Source organism: Cornus florida, unplaced genomic scaffold (assembly GCF_030987335.1).
Source record: "Cornus florida cultivar Cherokee Brave unplaced genomic scaffold, ASM3098733v1 CherokeeBrave_3.0.0_Hap2_Chr10, whole genome shotgun sequence".
NCBI lineage: Eukaryota > Viridiplantae > Streptophyta > Magnoliopsida > Cornales > Cornaceae > Cornus > Cornus florida.
Window position 1 is genome coordinate 53,942,217 of NW_026775580.1, and position 26,007 is coordinate 53,968,223.

Genomic DNA, 26,007 nt, shown 5'->3' on the forward strand with positions numbered 1-26,007 from the left:
AAATTATACAAGTTCACTTCCTTTTTGGATCAAAAGGAGCAGAATCAAAAGCGTCCACCACATTCGGACTTGAGGTTGGAGGGCTTAACGGGTTTGAAGATGGATGAGCTGACGAATTTGGAGTTGGATGATCCTCCTGGTGAGACTTCACTATCTCAACGAATAGCACCTCAGCTTCTTGGGCCTGTGGGCCCTCAGCATAAGGGAATGACACTTCTATGTCAGCGTCAAAGGCTTCTGGGTCATTCAGTTTGTCACCTGAGCCCTGGCTAAAGCCGAACCTGAAGGCCTTTGCACTGGATAAGCGTACCAAGGTGGAGTAGCGTCCTTGCATTTGTTTCCCAGTAGTGATGCAGGTGCCAGTTGCATCTTTCAAGCGCTGGTTCTCAGCTTCCAATGCCTCCACCTTGGCTTCAGATGCTGCCAAGCGATTCTTGTAAACATCCCTTGCCTTAGAGGCTATTTTTGCACTCAGAGCTGCATTAGAAGCCTTATTCTCAGCATTGGCAAGGTCCTTCTCCAGTTTCTTGATAGAAAGGGATTGAGCCTCAGCAGTGGCACATAGGGCCATGGTATGGTACATGTTCTACATAATTAGCGATAATGTAAAAAAATATGAAAGGAAAGTAAGGCAAATATCAAAGCAGAAGAGAAATATGAACTTTTATAGCACGAACAGGGGCAGAAGGAAGCAGTTGGTTTAGCCCCATGTTGCCAATGATTTCCTCACCCTTTAGTAACCACATTCCCCTAGCTACTGCCAAAGCAGCAGAAGGGTCAGTGACTACGGAATCTCCAGAGTGAAGAATTGACTTGTCAGCTCTGGAGAAAGTGGGCCTCTAAGGTTCTCCAGCCTCAGCTAGGATGTAATCCCTAACCTCAGTCTTAGGGTCAGCTTTATTAGCCTTCTTCCCTTTACTCTTGGAGACATTCTTGCCCTTGCTAGTAGAAGGGGGGTTCTGCCTTGTCTTCTTCAGAGGAGGTTCGTCAACCTCCTTCTCATGCTCAGTGGAACGAATAACGACAAGAGGCTGATCCTCTGCCGCTTTCTTCTTAAGAGTTTCAGCTCTTTTCTTCTCCTCATCAATAAGAAGGAAGCTGTCAAAAGAAGGAAGGGTCAAATCCATGAGGTTAGTTGCTGCAATGCTGGAAGTGATTTCTTTTAAATTGCACGAAGTAAGCAACTCCTAAATGGATGGGGGATCAATCCAAACCTGTTCCTCGAGAAAGGAGAGCCTATTCTTAGCTGCTGAGGAGGGGAAGGTCACTGGAAAAACACTAAGAAATTTATAAGTGTGACGAAAGAGTAAGACTCGACATGGGAAACAACCAGAGCACTTGTCATGAAGGGATGGAAAATATTCTATACCTAACTTTCCAAATTTGTGTGGGATTAGGAGTTTGCTCGATTGAGACACAGCCCAATTCCCTTTAACAATTATCATCCGCTCTTTCCATTTCTTCTCGAAATTAGGAAGGTCCGTACATATCCTCTGTTGAAGAGAGGAAGTAAAATAAAAACAACCAGGCTCGGTCCCATGCCTGGAGATGGTGTAGGTAAATAGCAGGTCAGCGAGAGTCAATTCAAGACTCTCTAACCTTCGGCGGACCAAAAGTGACGAGTCTATTCGAAGAAAGCTAGGGTTTACTTGAAGCGGGGCAAGACCTAACTTATTGAAGATCAAATGATGGAAGAGATGAAGAGGAAATCGAAGAGCATTAAGGTGCCCAACCGATAAGAGCAATTCATTCTCTCTGACGCCTTCACCGGAATTGAAATCGCTTCTTTGGGGTATTCAACAATTTCTACCCCCTCGGGGATTTCAAATTCTTCCATTACAGACTCAATGGTGAATTTGAGACGACGGATAAACAAAATCATCTTTCTCTCCTCTTTGGTGAAAACACCATCTGACCCGGAAGTAGATACTTCGGCTTGTGGTCGAGAAATATCCATTTGATTGACTGAATCGTTCGCAAATTCAAGAGGGTCACAAACCTTAGGAGGAGGAACCCTAATGAGAATAGGGGAAGATGAAGTAGGTGAAGTGCTCATTATACGAGATTAAAGAAGTAACTGGAAAACTAACTTGGAATTGCGCTGAAGCAGAGAGCACAATGAACGCAGTGAAGCCAAAAACAAGTTGCGGTGGTCAGAATATCAGTGGTTTCTCCTCGAAACCGCCTCTTACAAAATTGGCAATCGTATAACTTCAATTCCATTCTAATTAGGAGCCGTAAACTAATTAAAAAGGGAATTGGGGGCAAAGTGTGGAAGGAAAAATCTCCCTTCAATAAAAGTCATCCACATAGCCACAAGATAAATTTTACTTTTAATCTCTTGACGGGTTACAAAAGCCCAACCCTGTTCAAGCCCGGATAAAGACACCAATAGCCCAAGGTCGCTAGTGTTGAACTTCCGGCCTATTAACAATGTTGTTTGGACCAAGATGCATTCGGCCCAAATTCCTTTAAAGAAGGAATTAGTCCTGCCAATCAAAGGAATCATGATAGAAGGAAGTTATATTAAGGAATGTTTAGCATGGAAAGAATTATGAAAGGGAAATAGTTCTATTTGTAAAGAATGATGTATATGGAATGAATTAGAGGACAAGTAAGGCGAGTCCTACCGTAATTCTGCCACCTTTTGTATATAAATAGAGGCCTAGACCTCCAATAAAGATCATCGAGCAATATACACTTCTCTCTGAATTGTTCTTGTTACTTATTATCTTATTTTGAGAGAGTTGCGTTATTTCTTTTTAATTCTTTTATAGACAGAAATTTTGCACCTACAGTGTAGGTGGTGGTTTTGGAAGGTAGTGGTAGTGGAAGGCAGCAAGGTGTTGGTAGAAAGAAGTGGCGGTGGCGGTGGTGGTAATGGTGGAAGACATCGGTGGTGTAGGTGATGATGGTGGAAGGCAGTGGCATGATGGTGATGGAAGATGGAAGATGAAAGTGGTGTAGGTGGTGATGGAAGGTGACGATGGTGGAAGGCAGTGGAGGTGACGGTGGTGGAGGAAGACGGTAGTGGATGTGGCGGTGGTGGAAGTCGGTGGAGGTGGCGGTGCGATAGTGGTGATGAAAGTTAGTGGCGGTAGTGGTGGAGGTGGAGGTGGAGGTGGAAGTGGCAGTGGTGGTAATGGAAGTCGGTGGCAGTAGAGGTAGGAATGGCGACGGTGGTGGTGGAAGGTGGTGGTGGTGATGGAAATCTGTGGTGGAAGTCGGTATCGGTGGAGGTGGAGATTGCGGCGGCGGTGGTTGAAGGTGGTGGTGGTGGCGGAGGCCGTGGAGATGTTGGTAGTGGTGGAGGTGGAGAAATTATTCATTGTAAGCGTTGCAACAATGATGTGGTACAACAGAAGGCTACAAACACTCCACCAAAGCATATATTTCAGCTTTTTGGTTTTATTGTAAGTCAACTTTGCTTTGGTGGAGTGTTTATAGCCATCTGTTGTACTACGTTATCGTCGCAACGGTTATAATAAATAATTTCTCGTGGAGGTGGCAGCGGTGATGGAAGTTAGTGGCGGTAGTGATAGATGAGGCAGTGGAAGGTAGTGGAGACGGTAGTGTGATGGTTATGGAAGATAGCTACGGTGGTGGCAGTGGCAGTAACGGTGGTGGAAGTGGTGGAATGTGGCGGTGGCTAAAGGCAGTGGAGGTGGCAGTGGCTAAAGGCAGTGGAGGTGGCGGCGGTGTGTTGGTTAAAGGTGGCAACATTGGTGGCGGTGGTAGTGGCAATAACGGTGGTGGAAGGCAGTGGAAGTGGTGATGGTGAAAGTTGGCGATGGTTGTGGTGAAAGGTGGTGGTGGTGGTGGTGGTGGTGGTTTTTGGACTTGGAGTATGAAAGTTTTTTGTGAGCTTGATTTTTTAAAAAATATTACTTGGGAATGGAATGGTCATTTCAAAAGTTTAGTTGGGGATTTTATTTTCATTTCCAGGAATAAACTTTCATTTCAATGAAATGGCTATTCCAACTTTAAATTGCATACCAAACAAAACTTTTCCACTCACGACTGACCCTCTTGCACCCCCATAAAGTCGCTGCAAGACGACCAGCAGTTCCGTTTTCCTTCTGGTTGGCTAGCACTGGTGAGGATGGTTGGAATGGACATTTCATTCCATTTCATTCTGCATATCAAACGTAGCATAGGCTAGAGAAGAAGAAAAGGACAAAGAGCAAGGAGAAAGAGAGAAAATTATTTAGAAGATGAAGTATCAATGTTCAGAAAGGTCTTTGCTGTCAATTTCTTCGACCACCATTACCCTTGCTAACCTTCTCTTTCTCTCGAAATGTGATTAAATTAGTTTTGGAAATGGGAGCTGTGTTTGTATATTGATACTTTAGGAATGAGTTACTAAAATGCATGCTACACTATCATATTATGGTACATAATCAAATCAACAATAATCTAACAGTAGTAATTCACACACACACGCACATATATATATATATATACACATACACATACACATACACACAAATACATATATATTATTATCTCCGTATCAAAATAGTGTTCACATACATTAATATATGTGACTCACTATTACAGGAGGGAGTATTATATATTATATATTATAATATTATTTATTTAAATTGAATTATATTATTATCGGAACCGATAAATCTTAATTCATATTTGATTTGTAGTCTACTGAATTAATTACTGTATTTTCAAATAGATAATCATACACACACACACACTGACTTCTTTATGACAAAGACAATGCAGTACAAGAATGGTAGGTGACCAAATTAATTAGTTGATCTTACCTTTTCTTATTAATCTCTTCTCCAAGGTGGATATACATCATATGGCAAAGAAGGTGCTATTGCACATATAACTCTCTCAAGCTATCATTGAGAGTACTAGTGTTTCTGATGGCTGCCTCCGTCGGTGCAACTGTCGTTTATGATCGGATGAAAGAAGTGAAAGAATTCGATGAGTCCAAAATGGGGGTCAAAGGTCTTTCTGATTCCGGCATCACCACCATCCCTAGCTTCTTCGTTCACCCTCCCCAAACCCTCTCCCATCTCAAATCTTCTTCCGCGTGCACCACCGGAATCCCAGTCATCGATCTCTCAGACATAAATTCCGATGTCCATAGGCCGAAGATTGTCCAACAAATCCGAGAAGCTGCCGGAACTTGGGGGTTCTTCCAGGTGATCAACCACGGCTTGCCGGTCTCTGTAATTGACGAGACCATCGCAGCCATCAAGTCGTTCCACGACCAGCCACCGGAGGTGAAGGCGAAGCACTACAAACGTGAGGAGGGACGCGGTGTGATGTACAACAGCAACACTGACTTGTATCGAGCTCAGGCGGCCAGCTGGCACGACGCGCTGCAGTCGTGGATGGGGCCGGAGCCACCCAATGCGGAGGACATACCGGTGGTGTGCCGGAGGGAGGTGGTGGAGTGGGACGTGCATGCAAAGGTGTTGGGTGAGACAGTGATGGAGTTATTGTGTGAAGGTTTAGGGTTGGAGTCTGGCAAGTTCAAAGAGTTGACTTTTTCTGATAAGAGGCTTTTTGCGGGAGTGTGTTACCCTTACTGTCCTCAGTCCGATCTGACGATGGGGATTACATCACACACTGATCCTGGGTTTTTGACGGTGTTGGTGCAGAACCAGGTGCATGGTTTGCAAGTTAAGCATGGTGAAGATTGGGTGGATGTGAAGCCTCTTCCTGGAGGGATGATAATTAACATTGGAGACTTTCTTCAGGTGAAGTACTCGCAACATAACCACAAGCAATTTTTTATTTTTTTATTATTTATTTTTAATAATCAAGGATATAGAAAATAAATAAATTTCAGAGTTACTAATATTAGAAAGAAGTTCATATTCTTCCGTACAGTTATATTTTAATTAATTAGAATGATACAAAATATTTTTGATTTGGTTTGTGGGGGTAACTCAGATCGTTCACATATCATGAGATTGAAATCACACTTGTTCACACTCCTATTTAATTTTAACTTACCAAGGATTGTCTATCTACGGTATTTCATCAATTTTTTTTTTTATAAAAAACACACAAACTCACATGCTCCTTCAAAGTTGTGATTATAGGACAGCCAGAGGGGTACAATTACGTATCTACCCCTTAATTAACAAAAGGACAATAAAGGACCTTAAGGAAAATAGAGAAAAAAAAAATAAACTTGATCACTAAATATTCAGCTCTGTCTCATACTTTTCTCTCTTTATTTATTTACTTTTTTACTTTTAAAATAAAAATTGTAAGGTTTTTTTTCCTTCCTAAAGTTCAAACAAACATTAAATTGATAAAGCAAATTTCACGAAACTTTCAATACTATCAGTTTTTTTATCAAATACCCCCAACCCACTTTAGAAAACCCTTTCTAAGCCCCTAACACTATGAAATTTGATCACATTGCCCCCAATTTTGCTGTTAAATGACAAAATTAACCTTCTGATATACCAATTTATTTAAAAAAGCATAAATTAGTATTTTACAAATTACATAAATAACCTTAATGAATTTTGCCCATATATATATATTTCCATCTCCATTACATCCGGCAATTACAGCGCCACCATCGGCGACTGCCGCAGCACCACCATCCCCATCTTCGTACCTGACACCACTATTTCCAACCCACAACCACTAGCGGCCAATTGAAGGCTTGTATCATTTGGTCTTAAAATCTACCCAACCAAGCTTCTTAAAACCTAGCTCTTCCCTGTTTGGTCTTCAATTGAAGGCTTGTATCACAAAATTTCAGAGTCGTCATCGTTCCTGCCGTGCCCGAAGCACCAAGTAGAATCGATTTTCAGGTGCAAAGACCAATTACAGTTCATGACTTGGACAAAATTCTCAATTTTAGATAAGTAATTCTCCTCTGTCGGTGATATTGTTGATCGGCGTCAGAATTAATTGCTCGTTTGGCTCCTTCGAAGGGGTCCCTTACATCCTCGGAGAGAGAGGAGGTTTCACTGTTAGGCTGAAAATGGAAGCGAGGTCGTTTGGGAGTGGGCCGGAGAGCACCAGCAATTCAACTGCTTCGTCGCCCAAATCGCGACATTTACACACCGATTCGATCAGTTTGGATAGCAACTTCGTCTCAGGGCCTCCGGCGGGGTTTGCCTCGTTGCAAAGGTAGCCGTGGGCGATCAATTTCTGGATGCAATCGACGGCGGGATCAGCGATCTTGACGTTCTCGGAACTGCAGGCGTTGATTATGGGGGTGAGGATGAAGTCGCAGTCGGCGAGGGAGTATTCGGCGGTGGGGCCGAGGACGCCGGGGAGAGATGAGGTGTAGGGCTATGATTGGTCGTCGGGGGAGGTGGGAGAGAGAAATGGCTTCTCCGGCAAAATGAGTCTCTCGAGGAGGAATTTGCATTGGTTGGCGAGTTTGGAGTGCTAGCACCAAGAGCCTTGCTTGATGATCTTCTCTAGGGCTAGGATGAGGACCTGGTTCAGACGGGAATCAGCTTTTAAAGAAGCCATTCCTGAGGGGTGAGAGATCTCGGTGGAAACTGAAAATTAAGGAGGTGTTGAGGGTTTTTTTAGTCTTTTAGATGAGCTCAGAAGGGGTGGTTCCAGTGAGAGATCCAATCAGTGGAGGAACATGGTAGTTTGAAGTTCGTTTAGAGAGAGAGAGAGGGAGGAGGAGAAGGGGGAGAGAAAAGCTATTTTTGTAATCCGTAAAATACTAATTTTGACTTTTTTTAATTAATTTGGTATATCATAAGGTTAATTTCGTCATTTAATCGCAATTAGGGTCATGTGATCAAATTTTATAGTGTTAAGGGTTTTCTAAAATAGGTTGGGAGTATTTGAGAAAAAATTAATAGTATTGGGAGTTTCGTGAAATTTATCCAAATTAATATAATATTTTTTTAGATGTGTTTTAATTGAATATAAACACTAAACAGCCTTGTTGCTAAAATGCATAAATAGGTGTCATTGTTCAAATGGTGTCTAAATTGTAATTGAGTATCTTTAATCATGGCACGGGTGAGTGCAATTTACCCATATATATATATCATATGTGCAATGATGATGGCAGTAGTTGTACTGTTGTGTAATATATCTATATAGAGAGAGAGAGAGAGAGAGAGAGAGAGAGAGGGAAATGATACTTAAAAAATAAATATTCTTATTTCATGCATAAATACATGTAAATACACACACACTCCCTCTATCTAAAAATTTTTGGATATTTTGATTTTTTGAGCAAGTATTGATAAGAGTGAATTTTTAAATTTATGTTGATTATAAAATAAAAGAGTACTCCATAAGTAATGTACTTGTTTAATGAAGTCAATGTTAAAAGATAGTTTGAAAATATTTTCGAGATATAAATTGATATAATAACATGTATACACGTGTGTGTGTGTGTGTGTGTGTGTGTGTGTGATTTATGCTAGAATCTTTTTGTTTTTATACGCAGATAGTGTCCAACGGCGAATACCAAAGTGTTCAACACAGGGTGGTGGCCAACTCCTCAAAGGAACCTCGCATCTCAATCGTCGTGTTTTTCAACCTCAGCAAGTGGAAAGAATCTCACTACTATGGACCTTTATCAGAATTGTTGACCCCGGAAAAACCAGCTATATACCGCAATTTCACCATGCAAGAGTTCAATGAAAACATCTATAGCAAGGGATTGGATAGCAAATCTCTAATAGATAAGATCACAATATGAGTGAGGACCATGCATGCGTAGTGTAACAGACTCCGTAACTTGTTTATTTTTACGTTATTTCGATATCCATGCATTATACATAGTTATTTGTCAAATTACTTTGATCAAGAGTTTCAACTAAAGAAAAAAAAAAAAAAAAAAAACTTTGATCAAGAGTTGAGTACATTTGGGCTTAAGGTCTTATTCAATAACTTTGGTTAATAAAACTTTACGCATTTTATTTAATGGAAAAATTCTGAAACAATATATATATATATATATATAATGGAAAAGATTTAGGGCACACTAAATGGGATGGGATGAAAGACAAACTAAAAGAAAGCTGGGCTAAGAAGCCAAAACCGGCCCACAAAGAGCCAATACAATTTTAAGACCTAAGAGGCATCTCTGAGGCAACCCATACAAGCCCTTAGCAGTAGGCCATAAAGCCCCAATTCTTCAGAGAGAAAACAATCCGGTGGTATCTGCACTTTATCCTCACCACTGTGAATGGGGAGGATTCTGATAATGGCCGATAATGGTCATTCGGCGGAACAGGGGGTGGTCTGATGCCCATATTACACGAACCTTCCCTTTGCTAGTCTAAATTACACTTGCCTCTCTTCATGTTTGTATGTAGACTTTTAACGAACAACCATTAATCGTCAGCATAGTCAACTATTGAAAAAGATGATGTAAACAATTTTCCATATTTAAAGTTCTAAAGTGCCCTTAGAGTTAGGAATGGCAACAGAGCAGGTTTGGGACGGAGTTGGCTAAACCTTACTCCGCTTCGTTGGAAAACCATCCATACCAACTCTAATCCTACTCCAGGACGGTTTTTTAATTCGTATGCCATCCCCGCTTCCGCAGGACAGATGAAGTATCGACTCCACCTCGCTTCCTCCATTTAATTTATTACAATAAATTAAACTATGGTAAATAAATGGAGGTGAGTGGCTTATTAATAAAATTAGAAGTGAAATTTGCAGCATAAAATAAAAATCAATACCTTATTGAGAGATGCAAAAATATAATGTAATGAACAAATAAACACCTCTAACATGAAAATGAAAAATTCAAATTCAAATTAAATACATATGTGTGTGTGTGTGTGTGTGTGTATATATATATAATTGGGTTTGGGCGAGGCAGGTTAAACACTAAATCCGCCCTCGCCCTAATCCCAAGACGGATTTTAATTTTTATTACCATATCTGCCCTACTCCATTTAAGGGCTTACCAAATCCGTCCCATTCGTGGCGAGGCGGAAACCAGCTCGGGCAGCGGAAATTGCCACCCCTACTTAGAGTTATTCTTAAGATGAAGGGTAAAATGTGTGAGATATAATATTGTAATTGGCAATAATCGGTGTCAAAACAAGTCCAATTGAGTTTTAATTTTTTGTTTTACTTTGAATCTCAAGTTCGGAAGTGGAATTGGCAGAATTAAAGTATTGGGGATCGTGTTGACATACTTCGGTTCCATGAGAACACATATTAGACAAGGTAAGTGTGTGAGGGCATTTTAGTTCCTTAGAAAATTTTCAAAGATCTACTTTACAAAAGTGCACGGGCTTAGCGAAAATTGTGGTTCTTCACGCAACCGGTTGCACTGGTTGTTTTGTCGAAATTCAATTTGAAAAATTACACTCCCTCAGAGGAACTGTTTGTGCTAAATGGAACCGGTTACGCATCCCTCGAACTAAATTGGAAATTTCTTTCCTACTCCAATTAGGTTACCTTTTGGGTCAGATTTTTGTGGCTAATGATGCACAAATTAAACTTGTTTTCCAAGTATTGTTAGGTCTAAAAAATCTGTATAAACACCAATTCTCACTTAGGGTTTAAGACAACTTTTGCATACAATTTTTAGGTATTTTTTGAGAGCTAAGTTTATGAGATTTTTTGATTGTTTATATTTCATAATTAAAAGCATTCATACTATATATACAAGAGTGATTTCAGATGTTATTCATTATCTGATCAAAATCCGAATCATTGACGATCCATTGATACCATTCAGAGAAAGCAGAGCCTTTGTTTATCTTCATCAAATTTAGATTTGAAGAAAAGGAGGGAGCAATTACACTTTAAATGGCTCAAAACATTCGCGAAGTGTTGTTTAATATACTAGCAATATTTCTACAAGAGTCAACAGAATAGGCCTAAGGTCGAGATATTGGATGGGGGTGTCGCAAAGCCGAAGATGGTCAGCAATTGGTTCTTGGTAGAGCGAGAGGGTGTGAGCATGAGTCGAAGTTCGTTGTACTTTGCTTCATATATAGTGAATCATTTCGCTCAAGACCGCACAATAGTCTCTAAGTTTTTTCTGATTGTTGAATGATTTCTCCAGCTAGGTTTCCTCCCTAAAACCCGGTGTCGCTCAAACTCTACTTTACTAGCATTATTTTTGCTTTATGATTGGTTAATTTAGCTTTCAATTCGGTAAATTTACCTTAAGAGAAAATTTGTGTAAAGCAACACGTTACACCTATTCACCTCCCTCTAAGTGTTTTTCAAACTAAATTCCACAACCTTTTCCGCTGCACAACTCACACTTGGTATTAGAGCAAAATTTAACATATTGAGTTGATCCTTGTGGAATATATATATATTTAAAAAAACTGTTTTTGTTTTTCAACAATTATTTACCGAAAGAGTGTGGTTCGAATCAACGTGGTCCTTTATTCAAAGGTGAAAATTATTCTTTTTAGAAAATCAAGATATGTGCTTATTTGCAAAATTAAGGTAAGAAAGTTTGGGCCATAGTTGAAAGAGAATATATTCCTTTGACTACTAATGAGATATAGATAATGAGCAAATAGATATGAAGGGAATTGATGAGAAGTTGTAATGTCACGGATTTTTCTAGATTTTTTTGAAATTTTATTTTATTTATGATAAGTGCTGAAATATTGCACATTTCAGCCATAATCTCAGGTAGTTTAGACCTTCAATCTATCTTTATTTTCTTGTTTTAGTACTAATTTGTGTTTTTGTCAATTTTAGGTCAATAAGCTTCAAACGGGCTAAAAACGGTTCATTGAAGCCTTTTTGGAGTCAAGCAAATGCACCGAGAAAAATCCAGAAAAGTTCAAAAAATCTGCCAAAAGGGGCTTACGATCGATCACAACTTCCTTGCGATCGATCGCAAGGCCACGTCATCGATCCTATTGCCATGTCATTGGATAAGTTATTCAGCCGTCATGTCATCTTTCGAAGTGCCACGTCAGCATCACGATCGATTGTAGGAAAGGTGCGATCGATCGCACTGCCACATCAGCGGATAAGGCAGCCAATTGTCAAGATAAGAAGGCCACGTCAGCACGATCGATCGTAGAAATTCATAATCAATCGTAAATCCCTGCGATCGATCGTAACTGTGCTGGCTACGAGCTATTTTATTTCCCGGTTTCCCCCGAACTTCACCTACCAAATGGCTAAGGGATTGAATCATTTTGGGGCTTATTTCTGACCTAATTTGGTCCTAAAGGTCTTGTATAAAAAGGTTTTTGGACCATTTTGTAAGGGGTTAGCTAATTTTAGATAGTTTTAGAGAGAAAAAGTTAGAGATAGCAATTAGGGTTTTGAAGTGGAGGCAAGGAAAATCTCTAGAATAGCCATTTCTCTAGGATTTCAAGCATCAAGATAAGGAGGAAGAAGATGAAGCAAGCTATGGGAATGCATCTAGAGGACTCATTGACTACATCTACACCCTCCATGTGTGGCTAAACTTCTCCTTAGGGCTTGGATGAGCCCTAAGCTTGTAATCTAAACCCTTTTCTTTCATCATTTTGGAGAATTTATGTTGTAATTGATGCTATAACCTTGTGTATATAATGAAATTTAGGTTTTCCTATGATTACTATTTCCGTATCAAAATAGGTGTTCACACACATTAATATATGTGACTCACAATTACAAGAGAGAGTATATGTTATATATTATATATTGTAATATTATGTATTTAAATTGAATTAGATTATTATCGAAACGATCAATCCTATATTTATATTCAATTTGTTAACTAATTAAATTGTCGAATTCAAATTATTATCAAGTATGGGATTAAGGGCCTCAATTCATATCTGACTTATCGAATTCCATCGAGTCTACTGAATTAATTACTGTATTTTCAAATAGATATATATATATATATACACACACACACATTGACTTCTTTATGACAAAAACAATACGGTACAAGAATGTTGGGTGACCAAATTAATTAGTTGATCTTACCTTTTCTTAGAGCATATAGCAAAGAAGGTGCTATTGCACATATAACTCTCTCAAGCTATCATTGAGAGTACTAGTGTTTCTGATGGCTGCTTCCGTTGGTGCAACTGTCGTTTATGATCGGATGAAAGAAGTGAAAAAATTCGATGAGTCCAAAATGGGAGTCAAAGGTCTTTCTGATTCTGGCATCACCACCATCCCTAGCTTCTTCGTTCACCCTCCCCAAACTCTCTACCATCTCAAATCTTCTTCCGCGTGCACCACCACCGGAATCCCAGTCGTCGATCTCTCAGACATAAATTCCGATGTCCATAGGGCGAAGATTGTCCAACAAATCTGAGAAGCTGCCGGAACTTGGGGGTTCTTCCAGGTGATCAGCCACGCCTTGCCGGTCTCTGTAATTGACCAGACCATCGTAGCCATCGAGTCGTTCCACGACCAGCCACCGGAGGTGAAGGCGAAGCACTACAAACGTGAGGAGGGACACGGTGTGATGTACAACAGCAACACTAACTTGTATCGAGCTCAGGCGGCCAGCTGGCACGACGCGCTGCAGGTGTGGATGGGGCAGGAGCCACCCAATGCGGAGGACATACCTGCAGGGCCGGCCCTGGCCCAAGGCGACCAAGGCGGTTGCCTTGGGCCTCAGATTTTAAAGGGCCTCAAGGCCCGTAGGGGATGGAAAAATAAAATAAAAGAAAAATAAGTTAGGGTAAGTTTCAGACGACACAATCTGCTTCCACACTCCACAGGGCGCAGCCTCCGCTATCGCCTCAGGTGACAAGGTATGTTCATCCTCTCTCTTTCTTCTATCTCCTTTTGGATGAATTGATCTTTTATGTATGTTTCTTTCTTTCGTTAATCTCATCATTTGATTCGTTCTAACTTTGGTTCGTTTGATTTGGGCCTTTACCTTTGTTCCAATAGTGAAAAGTAGCTTCCAAACTAGGGTTTTTGTGTGTGTGTGAGTGTGACACTGTGTGTGATTGCTGTCAAAAGCTGAATGAATATATTATGGTTCTCTTAGTATTTTAATAAATGTGTTCCTTTCTACATGTGTCTTTCATGGCGATCGAGTCCATAATCTATGGCAGGCGTTTTTTTTTTTTCCTCTCCCTAATTCCACTCCAATCTTACAACAGCAGCAATCATACCTCTTTTCCTCATAAGTTTTTGCATTTTCACATTCAATCCTACAAAAATTAAGGATCCCTTCTAGTGGGTTGAGCCGTTGAGGTAATAATTAACTTTTTCGATCTCTAAATTATGCTCATACTTAAAAGTGCCAAATTAAGGTTTTTTTTTTTTTTTTTTTTTTTTTTTTATATTTTATTTTTATATGAAGATACATACCACCGTTATTGATGTTATTTGAAGTTGGGTCAGCTAGAATTTCAGTTAATAATACTGTCAAAGCACTTGCCATCAGAATGTACAAACACATGGAAATCAAGAACATGCTTTAACAAAACAAAAGTTAATGGTTTTTTTATTAATTTGCATAGGTCTTCTGTAACCATGATCAATCAATCACTGCTACTAAAGTTGATTCCTCATCCTGAAATCAAGAAAGGGGTAATTGGCTCCCAAAAAAAAATCATACACAAAGTGTAGTTAATATAAAGAGGGAAAGACAAAACTATATATGATAGTGGATGCCACATATAACCTAAAATTCCCACTACTTCTTCAGCACTACAAGTTCAGCCTCCTATATGTACAGTCACCTCATCTCCACATATTTTTGTCATCTATAGTCATCAAATTTTAGCAGCTATATAAACAATGAATGTAAAAAAGAAGCTGCAGTTTTTGGTTCCCCATTTCCACTTTTGGACTGTATTTTGGATACTCTGTTTTGTCTCCTCTCTTCTCCTCCAGATTCTAGTGAAAACTCCAGCCAGGAGATCATTCGACCAAACTGCTTGATTTTAGATTTTTTTTATTTATTATATTTATTGTATGATCGGCAATGCTTAGCTATTATTGTTTCTGTTTGATTCTCCATCCGTTTAATGTTAATTGTGATCTTCTTTCACATGCTAGCAGGACACTCTTCTTATGATCGTTTTATGCCTTGAACTTGAATCAAATCATTGCATATTGAGGTAATATGTATTTTCTTTATACAAAGCAAATTATTATTATTATTTTTTTGAAGTCTAGTTTTATGTTGATTATGGTTCTTGTTATTTAGATTTCAAGAGATTTCATTATGTCTACAAGAAAATTTGAATCTGGGCATGAAAAAAAAAAAAAAAAAAAAAAGAAGAAGAAGAAGAAGAAAAGAGAAGAAGAATTGATTTAATCTCAAAAAGGAGATAATCTTAATTTTTTTTAGGAGCAATACACAAACAGAGAGTTTAGTTGAAGATTCGGTGAATGAAGAACATGTGAATGCGAAAGCAAATGAAGAAAATCTCAATAAACATGAAGATTTAATGAATGAGATCATAGTAAGTTAGTCAATGAACATGAAGATTATAGTTATTAGTTAGTTGTCTTATGCACAATGCATATGCGCACAATTAAATTAGCTATAGAATTTGAAAACATGGTGTGAAAATTCCGCACTCTTACAATTTTTTTTGCGCATGTGAAACTTAAGGGCCTCACATTTGAAAGTTTGCCTAGGGCCTCTCAAAATATTTGGAATCTCAGGTGGATGGAGTGGGACGTGCATAGTTATTAGTTAGTTGCTGGAGGGAGGTGGTGGAGTGGGACGTCCATGCAAAGGTGTTGGGTGAGATAGTGATGGAGTTATAGTGTGAAGGTTTAGGGTTGTAGTCCGGCAAGTTCAAAGAGTTGACTTTTTCTGATAAGAGGCTTTTTGCGGGACTGTGTTACCCTTACTGTCCTCAGTCCGATCTGACGATGGGGATTACATCACCCACTGATCCTGGGTTTTTGACGGTGTTGGTGCAGAACCAGGTGTATGGTTTGCAAGTTAAGTATGGTGAAGAGTGGGTGGACGTGAAGCCTTTTCCCGGAGGGATGATAATTAACATTGGAGACTTTCTTCTGGTAAAGTACTGCAACATAAACGCAAGCAATTTTTTATTTTTTTAATTTATTTTTAATAATCAAGGATATAGAAAATTAATAAATTTCAGAGTTACTAATGTTAGAAAGAAATTCATATTCTTCCGTACAGTTATATTTTAATTAATTAGAATGATACAAAATATTTTTTATTTGGTTTGTGGGGCTAACTCAGATCGTTCACATGGCATGAGATTGAAATCACACTTGTTCACACTCTTATTTAATTTTAACTTACCAAGGATTGTATATTCACGGTATTTCATCAATTTTAATTTTTATAAAAAACACACAAACTCACATGCTCCTTTATCACCTTTTATTCATTGACAGAAAAACGCTCCCACCTCTTTCTACCTTTCTCTCTCTAAACAACAAGCCATCGTCTTCTTCCTTCTGTGTTCCCTGCTCCCTTCTATGGAATTGGGGAGTTGCTACCTGCCTCTCACGGTTGCAATAAACTCGGCCCACTTCTTTCTACCTTTCTCTCTCTAAACAACGAGCTATCATCTTCTTCCTTCTGCGCTCCTGCTCCCTTTTATGGAACTGGGGAGTTGCTAGCTGCCTTTCACGGTTATAATAAACTCGACGTGTTTGAATAAGTGTGCTCTGTGGGTATTTTTTTTACGCCGTTTTTATTTTTGTTCGGTTAGATCTGCTCTTATTTTGTTTCGTTTTCCGCTCACCTGGGCAGATCTGTTGTTTTTCTCTGGCTAGATCTTTGATCTAGGCTGGTTTTGGGTTTTTTCCCGCTTAGATTTGATCATTTTCTCCTTAATTGGATCTTGTGCGGAGTTTTGTGTGTTGGAGCGCCTTGCGGTTGTAGCTTTGGAGCGGTTGCCGTGTTGATGGCCAGGCCTTTCGGTCTCTCCAGTTTGCTGTTTTCTCCCATGGTGGTTTCGTTTGCAGAGTGTTGGGCTATGTTTCATCCATAAATCTAAAGCCTATTCTTTATTTATTTGTATTACTTCAAAATTTGTATGCCTTTTTTGGCATGGCTTTATGCCTCTGTACTGTCATCTTGGCTTTAGGCCTTTGAATCTTTGAATGACAGGGAAAAAAAAAAAAAAAAAAAAAAACAAACATGCTTCTTCATCGATTTATTTCATAAACACGTGTCAAAGTTGTGATTATAGGCCAAAGTGCAAATACCCCAACCTATTCCAGAGTTACAAGATGCCCCTAAATTATTGTATTGTTTGGAGTCAGTCAGTCAAATGTTGCATATTGCCCCCTTTAGGTCACCAGAGTACATTTTTGACAGCCGGAGGGGTACAATTACGTATCTACCCCTTAATCAACAAAAGGACAATAAGGGAAGGAAAATAGAAAAAAAATAAATAAACTTGATCACTAAATATTCAGATCCGTCTCATACTTTTCTCTGTTTATTATTATTATTTTTTTTTACTTTTAAAATAAAAAATTGTAAGATTTTTTTTTTTTTTTTTTTATTTTTAAATTCAAACAAACACTAAATTGATATAATATTTTTTTAGATGTGTTTTAATTGAATATAAACACTAAACAGCCTTGGTGCTAAAATTATTTTATATTTCATAGTGTAATGATTTGTCACTATCAAACGTTAATCGTTTGGAAAACAACCCGCCTATAGTACTAAAAATAAGAGAGTCCTGCAATATATTATTCCTTGGGCCCCATAATAGAAAATAACATCTTCCAGCTTACAAAATTGGACAATCAATCCTTAATTGCTTTTGACGCAAGATAAAAGTACCTTATTATTTTTTTGACTTATTAATTAACTAATCAATTGACGCATTATAATATTGAATTACTTATTTAATTTTTGGGTAAAGTACACTAACACTCCCTGAGGTTTGTTAAAAGGACATTCAGATGAAACTTCTCTTATTTTGAGACAAAGGCACCTCCTCAAGCTTCATACAGATACCAAAGACACCCCAATGGTAATGAATTGACATTTTTGCCATTTGACATTTATATTGACTAATTTAAAGGTTGAAATCACATTTTTAACCTTTACTCACAAACCAATCCTTCTTCTTCCTTCTCCCATCTTCGTCTTAAACACATGATTTTTTAAAAGTAATATAATAATTTTTACAGCTTTATATATATATCAAACTCTTCTCCACAGCTTGTCGCCTACCGTTGCCGTCGCTCCATGTCAGCCGACCTCGCCGTTCCGAGCGAAGCCACAACCTCACTGCCGCGAGTCATTCACGGCCGAGTCAGCCAACTTCTCCATAGCCGTACTGAGCCCATCATCGTCCCGCCGGCCGCCATCATCCGAAGCTGCAAGCTCATAGCCGAACCTGTCCACCGTCGCAGCTCATCATCGCTGCCGCCACTTCACCGCCGGGCATAGCCATTATAAGCACTGCCGATTCAATTCCAAGCTTGCTGGTTGTTCCCCTCACTGGCCGACCTCTCCACAGCCGACCCCTCCATCGCTTGTCAGACCATCACGACTGAGCCCTCCATCGGCCGATCTTGCCGCTGCCATCACGCCACGAACCACCCCATCGCGGCTGAGTTCACACCACCGTCCGAAGCCTCCTTGCTCGCCGGCCCATGCCGCCATCTCCATAACGGAACCATCTACGGTCAAGCTATTCACCGCCGTTCCTCACCGACTTAATCCTTGCGTCGCCGTGAACTCTCTGCTCTCTGGTTGTGGATCTGGGTATGGATCGAGACAGTTCTTGGTATTTGGACATTGCAACAAATTTATGTATATATCACACACGTGCGCGCACACACACACACACACAAATTTTTGCCGCCGCCGAGCAGAGCATCTCTACCGTGGGTGGGTTCATCACCGCCAAACAGATCACCTCCATGGCTCCACCATGGGTGGGTCTTAGTAGAGCCTTGCTGGACAATTTCACGGTTGCGAGTATATATATATATATTTGCTATATCGGTGTATAGAGAGAGACAAGAGAAGGGCAATTATGTCATTTAATTATTTTTGATATTTTACTATTAAAATTAATCAAATAATGTAGGGCAAATTAGACTTTTCACACATTTTTAGGCTCTGTTTGGCTGTCAAATATGACAAGGGGGTGTCTTTGTCCCAAAACAAGTTAAGTTTCATATGTGTGTCATTTTAGTAAACCTGAGGGGGTGTTAGTGTACTTTACCCTTAATTTTTTAACTATTTTTAATATACCAAACTAGCATCCTTATCACTACATAGACAATAAATATATATATAATATATCGTTAAAGATGTACAATAATTCGATTCATTAAAAATGTTCCTTTAGGAACCACCCTAATTTTTTTAATACAATTTTTGAAAGAAAAACACAAATAAGTCTGATGTACGTTAAACTTCAAAAATAGAGTAATAAGTTTAATTTCTGAAAAATATTCACATTCATGTTAAACTTTTTTGAACTTCCAGTTATGTATTCTGCAAAATAATTAAACAACAAAGTTGAGATTATTCTAGTGATAAAATTTAATATTTTTCTTCAATTAATTTATTTTAACTGAACTTAGGCTTCTGTTTAGTGTTGCTTCTCGGCCTGCATCAATGTCCCGGGTACCACCATGCATTTGCATATGACCTGAGATTGGGAAACTTTCAAATGAAACTTCTGGTGACATGAGATCCACCTGAATCGTTAGATTAGAGTAGACCAAGTCCTTATTACGTCTTTGTGTGTAGACTCTGAATGGCATTATTCATGTACTTTTAGATACTTCGGGAAGAATTTTCGTTGGCTTGCTGCTTATGTAATAAATTGCTCTTAAGAATGCATCATAAATTTATGTTTAATTTCAACATTAATGTAAGTTGTAACCAAATGAGTGTGATCGACTTGATACATGACACGGCGGAGCCAATTAAGGCCCAAAAGGGGCACGTGCCCCTCGTCACTTTGCTCCAACCTATTATACATAGGTACATATTTTTGGTGTATATATATATACTTACATAGTAATTTTAAATAGTGCCCCCCTCAAAATTTTAAATTCTTTTAATTTTCTTTTGAAAAATAAAAAAATCATATATCATTTCTTCAAATATACAATATATTTTTCCTTTTCTAATTTTTGTTTCCTTTTTTAAAAAATTTCTTTTTTCACTTATGTATAATTATGTATTTTTCTATTTTTTAAAACTTATTTCTTTTTATCGATGACATTTGTGATTGTATGTAATTAAAATATTATTAATTAATATTTTGATTCTTATATTTGTAACTTTATTTTTTTTACGGTATTTATTTAGCATATTATTTTACAACTATTTTTTTTTCTTATTTGCCTTTTTGATTTAAAAAAATTATATTGTCATATTTATTAATTATTTTTTTTTTTTAATAAGTGCATTGTCCCCCCTCTGAAATAAAATCCTAGCTACGCCCATGACCACCACCACCACCACCACCACCACCAATAGGTGTCATTGTTCAAATAGTGTCTAAATTGTAGCTGAGTATCTTTAATCCAAACCTTTGGGGGTGCTGGTGAGTGCAATTTACCCATATATATATATATATTTATATATTATATCATATGTGCATTGATGATGGCATCAGTTGTACTATTGTGTAATATATTTATATATATATAGAGAGAAAGAGGGAAATGATACTTAAAAAATAAATATGCTTGTTTCATGCATAAATACATGTAAATACATACATACATACATACATACATATATATATATATATATATGTATATATATATATATATACTCCCTCTATCTCAAAATACTCAAAATTTTTGGATATTTTGAGATAGTATTTGATAAGAGTGAATTTTTAAATTTATGTTGATTAAAAAATAAAGGAGTAATCCATAATTAATGTACTTGTTTAATGAAGTCAATGTTAAAAGATAGTTTGAAAATATTTTCGAGATATAAATTGATATAATAACATGTATACATATATGTGTGTGTGTGTGTGTGATTTATGCTAGAATGTTTTTGTTTTTACACGCAGATAGTGTCTAACGGTGAATACAAAAGCATTCAACACAGGGTGGTGGCCAACTCCTCAAAGGAACCTCGCATCTCAATCGTCGTGTTTTTCAACCTTAGCAAGTGGAAAGAATCTCACTACTATGGACCTTTATTGGAATTGTTGACCTTGAAAAAACCAGCTATATACCGCAATTTCACCATGCAAGAGTTCCATGAAAACTTCTATAGCAAGGGATTGGATAGCAAATCTCTAATAGATAAGATCACAATATGAGTGAGGACCATGCATGCATAGTGTAACAGACTCCGTAACATGTTTATTTTTACGTTATTTCGATATCCATGCATTATGCATAGTTATTTGTCAAATTACTTTGATCAAGAGTTTCAACTTAGGAAAAAAAAAAAAACTTTGATCAAGAGTTGAGTACATTTGGGCGTAAGGTCTTATTCAATAACTTTGGTTAATAAAACTTTACGCATTTTATTGAATGGAAAAATTCCGAAACAATATATATATATATATAGTGGAAAAGATTTAGGGCAAACTAAATGGGATGGGATGAAAGGCAAACTAAAAGAAAGCTAGGCTAAGAAGCCAAAACTGGCCCATAAAGAGCGAATACAATTTTAAGACCTAAGAGGCATCTTTAAGGCAACCCATACAAGCCCTTAGCAGTAGGCCCTAAAGCCCCAATTCTACAGAGTGAAAATGATCCGGTGGTATCTGCATTTCATCCTTACCACTATGAAGGGGAGGATTCCGATGATGGTCATTTGGCGGAGCAGGGGGTGGTCTGATGCCCATATTACACGAACCTTCCCTATCCTAGTCTAAATTACACTTGCCTTTCTTAATATTTGTATGTGGACTTTTAACGAACGACCATTAATCGTCAGCATAGTCAACTATTGAAAAAGATGATGCAAGGAATTTTCCATATTTAAAGTTCTAAAGTGCCCTTAGAGTTAAAATGGCAACGAGGCAGGTTTGGGATGGAATTTGCTAAACCTTACTCCGCTCCGTTGGAAAATCATCCATACCAACTCTAATCCTACTCCACGATAGTTTTTTAATTCGTATGCCATCCCCGCTTCCGCGGGACAGACGGAGTATCTACTCCACCTTGCTTCTTGGTGTTGTCGTCAACCCAATCCAAAGTTTGTGCACCAAAAGATAGTGGTGTAGAGTTATGATGAATGTGGTCAAGTTTTACATTTAAAAATTGCCATTACTACCTTTTACTAAAAATATAGTTAGGGCGAGTAGGGGATCGTCCCAAAGGATTGGTGGGTCGTATTAGGTTATGGAATCGAGATTAGGGTTAGTAGGTCGAGTGATCAAAAGATTGGTTCGTGGTTGAATTACACTAAGATGTAATTTAAACTAAAGTAGGCAATTAAATGTAATGGAGAGAAAATAAGAGAGATATCTTGGGGTTTAGAGATCACCACTAAGCATAACTTTTCTACACCCTTAATGAATGATTAATGAGGGGGAAAACATATATTGCAACATAATGTGTGTGTGTGGTTATTTCAACAAGTATGGATGACAAATTAAGCATATATTGTTTAAGCAACTTGGTGGATAGCACAATATATCAAACTAAGCCATCAATCCTTTCTTTAAGCTCACAATCCAAACACATCATAAGGTTACAGATATATGCTACTTCCTTTTATAAGTATGGACCATCAAACAACATGCATGGATTGTCTTCCCATTTAACATCTAAACTATAACTACACTATAATTAAGCTAATGACATGAAATTAAACTAATTAAACTAAAGAAGAGGCACAATCTATCAAGAAATGAGTATGAACCATCAAATAAACCACAAGAGCATTCCATTAAACACTATGTCTTGACAATCTCTAGATCTATAGCATTAATACACATAGACATGCATCAATAACACAAGAAATAGAAATAAACACATGAACATCTATTATAGCATACATAGACATATGGATAGAATGAAATGATCAATTGGAAGCATTAAACCACACAAATCATTAAATAAACAAGATATATATATATATATATATAAAAGTGTCAAAACATGTATCACAATACAAATCCCCTCAAAAATACATAATCAAGATGTAGAAAGTATGCTTAGGGCTAATTCTAGCCCTAAGAGAATGTCTAGCCACTCATGGATGGTGTTCTCCAACCCTCAAGGGCTAACTCCATGGTAGAGATTGCTCATCTTCTTGGTTGATGGAAGAACTCCAAGCTTGTGTCTCTAGCCTCATTTCTTCTTTTCTTCCTCCCTAAGAATAATGGAAAATTGTGTCTCTAGTGTATGTATCTCCTCTTCAATATATCCCCTCTCAAGAATGGCTCATATTCCTTATATAAGTAGGTTAAAATGTCACCCTAATGAGCTGGGCTCGTACACCAATATTCCTTCCAATGATTGGATATGAGAAAACTTTTAATGAGCTGGAAATTGGATTTTCTCGGGCTTTGGGAAGTTCGATCGATCGAACTTGTGGTGAGATCGATCGAACATGGCTGAGATCTATCGAATTTAAGCTGGATTGATCTTCTATGGTGGCGCCTTTTTGAATAATAACAAATCTGAGATATTTTGAAGATATTTTTGGGAAAGAGACAAATGTGGTAAGTAGGGTGGTACAACTGGATAAGATGAAATTTTTTCGTTCTATCGGAAGAAAGTTGGATCGATCGAACTTTGTGGGATCTTTGGATACGGACAAGAGAGCTTGGATCCATCTTGAAATGCTGAGATCGATGAACTTTCGATCGATCGAATATTTTCTGAGATCGATCGAACTTGTTGAATTTCCACTACTTGCTTCCTTTTGCTCCCACGTTACTTCTTTCTTTGATTCATCTCAAGATTGCTTCAATTATGCTCTTATTTAGCTGAGTTAGCTTATTTTGGGGATAAGTACCTGAAAATGGAAATAATACAAAATCAATCTAAAGCGAGAAAATAAGATAGATAAAAGGTTCTAGAATACCTAAGCTTAAGGGGTTTAAATGCGCACTTTTCAGCGCTCATCACACCCTCAAACTTAAATATTGCTAGTCCTTAGCAATGAACTAGAAAGTAAAGGAATGAAATGAACAACTATACAATTATGAACTAGAAAGCAATAAATGTATAATGCCATTTTCGTAGGGAACACGATTACATTTAACGTATGCAACAAGCCTTTTAAACCCCTAGGTTACTCCTAGTGGACGAGTAAAGTCTCGTGAGGGTTTCTAGAAATGATACCCCCAAACATTAAGCTCATTCTTTCAAAAGAGGCACCAATATTGCAAACAAGCATTGGGAAAAAACTACCTCAAGTATGCAATTTTTCAAATATTTTCAAGTAATCTCCCAAAATTTAAGCCAACTGAAGAAATGATCATGCAAAACAATACAATTTTAGAATCCTTTTTGAGTGGACCGGCATCAAATATGTTGTTATTTAAACCAACTAAAGAAATGATCACATCCTTACCCTCAAACTAGTACACAAATCTAGTACCGATCATCAAGACAAAAAGTGGACCTTTTATTAAAACTTTATTGATTTAGGTGCACTTATTCTTTTCACTCAGTTTTTTTTTATAATTATTTTTATAATTTTTTATTTTAGGATCAAAGATGGAAGCATGGTGCAATGTGTTGATCTATTAAGTTTTCTAGCGATTCGAGCGTTAGGTCAATGACTCCCAAACCAGACGGCTTTAGAGCACTAAGTGTTCAAACACCCCTAAGGACTTACAAGCTCAAACCAACTAGGTTACAAATCAAAACAACCTCCATCTAATCATTTCCCACTTCTCAACTTTTGGGAGAAGTCCTCACTTTTTATTGCTTTTGCAACCTATTTTTTTTTTTTTTTTTTAGCATTCAATTATTAACCTAGAGTTTGGGCCCTCCACTTTTCGGCGCGAGAAATTCAGTGCTTGATGAGGGTAGAATCCCGGCTACTCAATGAAAATGGATTGTTATCCACTTTTGTCAAAATGAAAGCTTTCAATGCACTACTAGCTCAATTAGGATATAACCAATTCAATAATCAACAAAACATGTACCCCACAAATGAATGCTAGTGTGCGCCTGTGCTAGTGTAGAATCCTAGAGTGAATCTCAAAATAATCACAAAATTAGGATGATGTGGACCACAAGTGCAAACACGATATCAATCTTTCGAAAAATTTACTCCTAAATGGTATCTACAAGGCATACAAGGAGTATTAGACTTTTAAGTCAAACAATTTTTAAATTTTAAGCAATATAGTCCTCAAAAGATCAAAATCATAGCTAGTTATGGACCAATCATAGAAAATTCCTCAAATACATAAGTCATGCTAAATTTTTTGAATTGAAAACAAACACTGCAATTAACACCATTACACCCCAAACTTAAATGGCACAATGTCCTCAATGTGCAAAGAGAACAAAGGAAAGAGTATAACAGTGCAGCGAAACAAAGAATGGCCGGGACACAAGTATCCAAAGTAGGTGGTATAGCCCCCCAAACTTGGGATTAACTGTGGCCCTGAAAAGATGGCATTGGATAAAAGTTCATTAGACAACAAAGGGGATAATAACAGGTACACAGTGGACATGCAAGTGTAAATGGGATAAGAAATTGAAATAAGGAGAGAGAAAAAAGGGTGGTCCTAAAAAATTTGAACAGTACTCTCTCTCATTGAAGTCACTGGGATGCACCTGATGGAGTCAATCACAGACAGATATATCAATACGCAAATATGACATCCATAAACAAAGTATGCATAAAAGATAAATAAAGTATAGTACAGTACATCCAGTGTCTAGGCCAGCAGACTGGCCGCAAACATATAACAGTAGCAAAATATGACAGATATCACAGATATATAATAGGAGAAGAAGATATGGAAATCATGAAGAGGAGGTAGGATGAGCAGGGCGTGCTCCGCGGATGTCTCTGAATAGATCACGTAATGCAGCTACGACATCTGTGCGAAGTGAAGCAATATCAGCTCGGATGGAAACCATGCTGTCCTCCAGAGTCTGAAGACGCTCTCCGAAACTAAGTATCTGAACTGGAGCCTTAGCTGGAGCTGGAGAACGATGATCCTGAGCCTACTCCTTATC

At 38.0% G+C, this 26,007-nt stretch overlaps 2 protein-coding genes and 1 pseudogene across 2 annotated transcripts; all 3 read left to right on the forward strand.

Annotated features, from left to right (window-relative positions):
- The first annotated feature begins 3,170 nt into the window (after window positions 1–3,170).
- Window positions 3,171–3,775, forward strand: LOC132277630 (uncharacterized). Its single transcript, XM_059779469.1, has 2 exons — window positions 3,171–3,413; window positions 3,524–3,775. Exons 1-2 carry the CDS (start codon window positions 3,171–3,173, stop codon window positions 3,773–3,775), a joined length of 495 nt encoding a protein of 164 aa, XP_059635452.1.
- A 1,021-nt stretch (window positions 3,776–4,796) lies between these two features.
- Window positions 4,797–8,778, forward strand: LOC132278762 (1-aminocyclopropane-1-carboxylate oxidase homolog 4-like). The gene is made up of 2 exons (XM_059780644.1): window positions 4,797–5,732; window positions 8,429–8,778. Exons 1-2 carry the CDS (start codon window positions 4,890–4,892, stop codon window positions 8,681–8,683), a joined length of 1,098 nt encoding a protein of 365 aa, XP_059636627.1. The 5' UTR covers window positions 4,797–4,889; the 3' UTR covers window positions 8,684–8,778.
- Window positions 8,779–12,931: 4,153 nt separating this feature from the next.
- Window positions 12,932–21,256, forward strand: LOC132279867 (1-aminocyclopropane-1-carboxylate oxidase homolog 4-like; annotated as a pseudogene).
- The last annotated feature ends 4,751 nt before the right edge of the window (window positions 21,257–26,007 follow it).